The 7259-nt window shown below is 26.9% G+C and overlaps 1 protein-coding gene and 1 non-coding gene across 2 annotated transcripts; both read right to left on the reverse strand.

Annotated features, from left to right (window-relative positions):
• Positions 1-599: 599 nt before the first annotated feature.
• LOC101248780 (protein yippee-like At4g27745) lies at positions 600-1891 on the reverse strand. Its single transcript, XM_004240028.5, has 2 exons — positions 1673-1891; positions 600-1015 (listed from the first exon to the last, which is right to left on the reverse strand). Exons 1-2 carry the CDS (start codon positions 1766-1768, stop codon positions 767-769), a joined length of 345 nt encoding a protein of 114 aa, XP_004240076.1. The 5' UTR covers positions 1769-1891; the 3' UTR covers positions 600-766.
• Positions 1892-4033: 2142 nt separating this feature from the next.
• On the reverse strand, positions 4034-4106 carry TRNAF-GAA (transfer RNA phenylalanine (anticodon GAA)). The gene has a single exon. It is a non-coding gene; the product is annotated as a tRNA-Phe (tRNA).
• Between the last annotated feature and the right edge of the window lie 3153 nt (positions 4107-7259).

Here is a 7259-nt window from a genome sequence, read left to right on the forward strand (position 1 = left end):
AATGATCATTAGCGGTAATCAACACTTTTTGTATATTCACTAAAGTGTTTAGCGATATTGGTTCTAATGGCACTTAACTAACGCCGATAAAGATTTTAGCAATTTTTCTTAATGTCAATATTTATTACCTCTAAAAGTTGTTTTTGTTGTGTGTGTGTGTGTATATATATATGTCATCCGATCTTCCATGCATATTGATTAATCTCAATATCTCACCTTTAATAAATCAAAACAAGAATTAATATATACAACTCGTGATAATTATATAAATATTTAAAATATAAGTACATTTAGCAATTTAGAAAATATATTTTTGTTAGACAATCTATCTATGTATACACGATCATGTTCAATTCATACAAAATAACTAGCACAAAGACTTAAAACTATGTATTATTGTTATAAGTTGTAACAATTAAGATAAATAACATTTTATCTCGTGCTACAATCATTCGGATGGTTTGTTCAAAATTCCATCTGTAGTTATAAACTATAATTTTCAACTCGTTAGAACGGATAATTATTTAATCTTCTGTATATGAGATGGAATATATACACTAAATTAACTACTATATACGTTGAATATGCATATATGACAATTTGATCTATTCAATGTAACACTTTATTGAATTGAATAAATAAATAATATTACATCAAAATACATAGTTAATATTGTGTTCATCCAATAAAAAAGATTTATATACACTTTATTCTTTTCAACATTTTATTTTATAAAATTACATTAAATATGTTATCGTTGACTGAGTCATCCACTTGAGACATGTTCATAAAACCCCTCCTTGACAATCTTAAAGTTTTCAAGAACAAATTTTCCTTCTTTGTACTTTTGAGTTTCATTATATGCTTTTTCATATTTCCATCCCAAAACTTCCCCACAATCAGAGCATTTAACATCAGCCACAATATGCAAACCACTCATTAGTTGTCTCTCCTCATTTTCCCCTAAATCTACATTCATGGCATGTGTAAACAAATAAGCCCTCCCTGTTCTTGCCTGCCTTTTCACAACATATTTTGTTATAAACAAAAGCAAATATAACATGTTTAACTGAATTACAATATTCTTTTACGTAAAACTTAATAGATGTGATTACAAATTACTCAATAAGTAAAAGATATAATGATCGTGAATTGTGGTAGAACTCTGAAATTAAAGTCATAAAGTTCAAATCATGATGAACTATCTGAAACTCATAATTTCAAATCTACAACTGGTTGTAAAAACCTGATCAGTAGCATAACCAGAATTTTACTAAGATGTATCAAAATTAGAAAAAAGTACACATGCGAATAAATCAAGAGAATTCAACACATAATATATATACATAAAAAAGTTGTTTTAAATATACATAATATAATTTTCTAGTGAAAGGATCTATTGATACCCCTCGAATATATATATATATATATATATATATATGGTGTCGCCACGAAATAGAAGCGAAGCCAAAATTTTGAATTTATTGAGTCTGAATAAATCATTTATTCATATTGAATATCTTTTTTAAATACAAACTTATAAAAATCTTAAAGATTAATTTCATCACATTAAAAAAAATGTGTGCCCTTCTTCTTTTTATTATTTAAAGTTCTCCTGGAAAAGAAAGAAATTAAAAAAAATGAGATAAAAATGAAAGGAAAAAATCATAACCTGAAAATATTTGGAGACAATATCATCATGAAGAGCAATGTGATTTCTGCATTTACAACAACTATATATCCTTGGACCTACTAATCCTTCTTCCATATATGTTGGAAAAAAAATATGAAATATTATCTCAAAACAAGAGGATCAATGAGTAATTAAAGCTTGATTAGTATTTAATGATCAATTAGTATGTAGAAAGATTAATTTCTTGCTTGCTTGAAGCAAAAGTTTTGTTCAAGTTGGCTAACATCAATGATTAGACTGAAAATAAGATGAAAGTGAAAGGAATTAATAAGAAAATGAAATGTTTGATTAAAGATTAATTTATAAATTAACAAGTGGTAGTAGATTGCAAGTGCAATCAACCAACTTTTTTAGATAAAATAATTAGGTGTTGATAAGGATGGGATTCACTATTTAATTGTCCCCCTTGTTTAACGGATAATCTTATTATTATTATTATTATTATTATTATTATTATTATTATTATTATTATTATTATTATTATTATTACTTGTGAAGTAATAATAACCACCTCCCACACCCTTATGTTATGGTCAAAATGGATAATACTTATTTTTATTTAATATTTACATTATGTCAATAGATATCACTGCTAAAAGTTAAAAAACGACGATCAAAAGCGATGAATTATGTAATTTTTTTGATCAAAATTGATGAAAAAGCGATGCAATTACTTTTATCGGTTTTTAGCTTAATGCTTTTCAAAAACCGAGGACAGCGTGGCTTTTTGACTATATTTTTTTTAGCAAAAGCGACGGACTCCGTCGCTCTATTTTAATTTTAATTTTCAAAAGGCAACATGGTCTGCTACTTTTCTGGAAATTTATTTTTTTGGAAAATTTAAAAAAGCGGCAGATAAAATCACACCATTGCTTCTCTGGATTTTTTTAAAAAAAAATAAAACCTGGAAAAGCGACGTACAAAATCACACTATTTCTGCAATATTTTTTACCCGTGAAAACCTACCTGCAAATTCAATTCAATCCACTACAAGAAGTATGTACCATCCAATAATACGTTTGGAATTTTGTAGCATATATGTGTTGATATACGTATTCAATCACAATTATATATTTAGTATAATATCGTAAAGTAAGATTTGAAAAAATAAAATATATGTAAACATCATCTTTACCTTAAATGATAGAGAGGTTTTCTTTTAAAATACAAATATACGTATTATCAGCGTAAACACAATTTGACAGAAATATTATATACGTGCACATACACTTATTAAGTATGAAATACAATGTATTTCACCATTATTATATGTTTAAATACAATATAACCATTATTAAATACAGAAATATTATATACGTGCATATACACTTATTATATATGTGCGTAGAAATATTAAATATGCTCGGATACACTTATTATGTACACGAATGTATGTATTCTGCTGTAGAGACATAAAATACGCTTTAATATATTTATTATGTGCACAAATATAATGTGTATTTCACTATTCTTATGCAGTAAATACAATATGTTTCATTATTATAATGGACATAAATATATTGCATTCCATTACATTGTGAAACTAAGATACTTTGTGTTATAATTAAAGAGAAAAGATATAAAGACACCATCAAAGTTGTCTCATATTTGCATAAAGACACTTAAACTTTTGAAGTGTCCTATCACACCACTAAACAACTATATATCGTTGTAAATTGGCCATTTTTACCCATTCCATCGTCTATGTATATTAATATATCAATATATATACATCTGCATATAACATACATTTGAAAGTAACAAATAAAAGTACCTGTGTATGAGAAGATGGTTCAGATGACTGACTTGGACCAGTACTTCTTGCCTGAGAAACTGGTTCAGTTGATTGACTTGAATCAGCTTGGTTTCTTGTAGGACATCCTCTTTTATTGTGTCCTTGTGTGCCACATTTGCTACAAGTCATTACAGCACCGGTGTAATAATGCTATCCATGAAATTTCTCTTAATTCAAATAAAAATTACATTATAGATAAAATATCAATATTGTTTTTTTACATAGACTATGGATTTTTATTTGTCTTGCTATTTTATATGTTTATTCTTTATTTTTGAACCACGCTAATAAATAATAAATTTGATAATTGCATAAAATGAAAGTAAGACAATATCCTTGTGTTTAAATCATTAAAAGTTATATTTATATAAATTTCTTGTCATAACAAATTTTATTTTCAATCTCCTCGTATGATCACATAAAACTTTGTTAAATTAAGAAGAAAATAATTTGACAAATTTTATTTTCAATCTCCTCGTATGATCACATAAAACTTTGTTAAATTAAGAAGAAAATAATTTGAACCCCAAAAAAAAAAAAACAAATGCGGTGAACGTGGATCGAACACGTGACCTTCAGATCTTCAGTCTGACGCTCTCCCAACTGAGCTATCCCCGCAATTGAAAATAATTGGCACTAAAATAATAATACTTGTACATTTTAGTGAGATATCTATATTTGAATAATGATTATGAATATTGTCTCTCAATATGAAATTAAATAATCATTACCGTAATATAATTTGGATTACTTGAAAAAGAAGAAGAAGTTTTTATGTTATATTTGTATTGTATATTTTTTTCTATAGAATCTTTTTCTCACGAGAGGTAATGATAAAAAAATTTAAAATAAATTATATTGCTACATATATTAGATCATGGATAAAATAAAAATTACATGAATTTAAAAATAGAATATATGAACTTGATTATTGCAGCACCATTAGAAAAGAAAGAAATTAGTTGCAATTACCATAACTCAATTCCAAATAAGTTGAATGTGACTACATAAACTCTCATTTACCATGCATGTTTATTATATACTTAAATTCATATCAAGTAGAAGTTATACAAAACAAAATGAAAATGAAGTACTAATTTTTTATATATATATATATATTTATCACTTGCATTACCAAAATCCTAATAAGACTAAAAGACTCCTAGAAATGGTAGTGTCCCAAGGTAAATACATTAACATGACATGAGTAAAAAGTACATATTTTCAACTACTAATTGTACCACTAATTTTTCTTCCATTTATCATATCTTTTGTTAATTAGTCCCTATGAATTTCAAAGAAATTATCAATATTTCGAGATAATTTTATACCTTATGATTTTCAATTCATCTTTATCTTTTTTTAATACATTCATTTAATTAATACATCTAAAGACCGACTTTAAGACGATAATAGTATGGCAATATCGCTTCAAACAACTCTCATTTTCAATTCAATGCAAATGTTATAATATACATTGAATTTGTCAAAGGCCAGAAGCTACCTGCTTTCATTTTCCTGAGGTCATGAATAACTTCACTATATATCTAATTCCCATTAGAAAATTTAATAAAATTAGTTTTTCTATCTCATATAATATAAACTACTTTGGTTGACTTGCACCATAACAATATTGAGGTGGCAAATAATAAAGGGCAATCTTTGACAAGTTAAAATAGATAAAATCAATAAATGGATAATAATAATAAATAAAAAATTTAAAAAATAATATAATATAATATATATATATATATATATAGAGAGAGAGAGAATGGTATTGGATCAAATTTTGACCGGTTAAAAACATGTAAAATCAATAAATGAATCGTGACTTTTTTTTTAGCCTTCATAGGAGTTCCCACCCCTTTTGTGTTCTTGGTGACTCAAATTCACAATTTTCGATTGAAGTGAGAGGTGTTTACCATTATAGCAACTCCATCTCGTTAAATAAATCGTGACTTAGATCCTCTAAAAAAAGTTTTTATCGTCTGAATAATAATAACGAGTCATAATTAAGTTCTAAACTTAGAACAACATCCATCCTCAGTAAGTTTGAGATATTTGCACACATTATGCTCAAGCGGACAAAATAGATTATGTCAAATATCTACTTTGAAAAATATTAATTCGAAATTTATTTAGAGAAAAAATATAGCAAGTATAATTTGTATACCTACAAAATATACCATTTATGTTTTGTATAATTGAACGATATACAATACAAAAAACTACCGTATATCTCGAAGGTGTACAACGATAATATTTCCATTATTTCTAAATAAGTCATAATTCAAGATTTGAAAACTTTGGGTATACCAATATAAACAAAGCTCAAATATGAGTTTTAAGCTAAACTTAAAATAAAAACAATAAAAAAAGGTCTTTGGTTGGATTCGAACACTGATCTAAGGGATGGTATTTCTAGCTTGTACTAGTAGCAGAAGGGCACTTTTATGCTTATCGTAGTTGCATTGTTAAGTATATTGTAAATTCTATCAATTTCCAAAATAGATATACATATAAATTTTTTTAAGTTACCAGATATACGTGCACCCTCTCTTCATAGTGTGGGTCCGCCTCTGTTTATACTTTTTCAAGATTTATTCCGAATAAATGGTGTTTTGCATAATTAAAAAGATATTAATGGTGTTCTTTCAATTTTACCATCATTTAATAAAAATGAGTTTTACCTAAATAAGAAATTATTAAAGCACTATATATTTTTTCAAGCTATTTATATTTAAAAGTAAATTTTGGTAAAGATACTTTTTACTTTCCAGGAATGTGTAGTTATCTTAAGGGTTGTTGCCCAAATTAAAAAGGGGAAACTACACAAAATGGACCAAATTGTAAAACTATTTACATTTAACAGAATCATGATCCATACTATTTACCTGCTTATTTCATTTTTTTCTTTTTTTATTTCGCGCATAATATCATCAACATCATTATTTTGAATTAATCCTTTATGACACTATCAGTATTTTCAGTGAAACACTACTTCTTCGTGTTTGATACCATCAGATAATACACACACGTTGTTGTTATCAAAACATTAATTTAGCTAGTTTTCACTAAATCTCTGTCTCTTACTGTTTGATACCATCAGAGTATATATAAAGCTCTGATGGTATCAAACAGTAATTGATCAATTTTTTTCATTGAAGCATTGCATGTCCCTTCTTGATGACATCATATAGTGTGTGTGCGCACGTATCAAGGAGTAATCAAGTAGTGTTTTCACTGAAGCATTGTGTCTTTCTGTTACCAAGAAAGTATATATATACTTTTATGGTATCAATCATCGATTTAGCTAGTTTTCACTAGATTTCTGCCTCTTACTCCTTGACACTATTATAGTATAATAAATCTGATGGTATTAAGCAATTTTTTAGCAGTCTTTTTCACTAAAGTTATCGTAGTATATATACACACACGCTCTAATAGTATCAAAGAATAGTAGAGTAATGTTCTTCACCGGAGCACTATTTTTCTCTCTTTGATACCATCAGAGTATATATACACACATACTTTGATGTATATCCTATACATACCTCTTTTTTTACGAGATTTTTTAGTCTGATATTGAAAATTTTCTTACAATGAATGTTGCTCTTGATTATTTTCTTTTACAGGATTGCGTTTCTTCAATGCAAAAAGATTTTCACCCCCACGTTATTCGTAATTTTCAGTGGTGAAAGTTCATGTGGAAGTGCACATTTTATATTGCTTGTAGCAATTTGCATTAAAGCTAGCTTGGGGAAGAAGTTT

The sequence above is a fragment of the Solanum lycopersicum genome, chromosome 5 (genome assembly GCF_036512215.1).
Source record: "Solanum lycopersicum chromosome 5, SLM_r2.1".
NCBI classification, from domain to species: Eukaryota; Viridiplantae; Streptophyta; class Magnoliopsida; order Solanales; family Solanaceae; genus Solanum; species Solanum lycopersicum.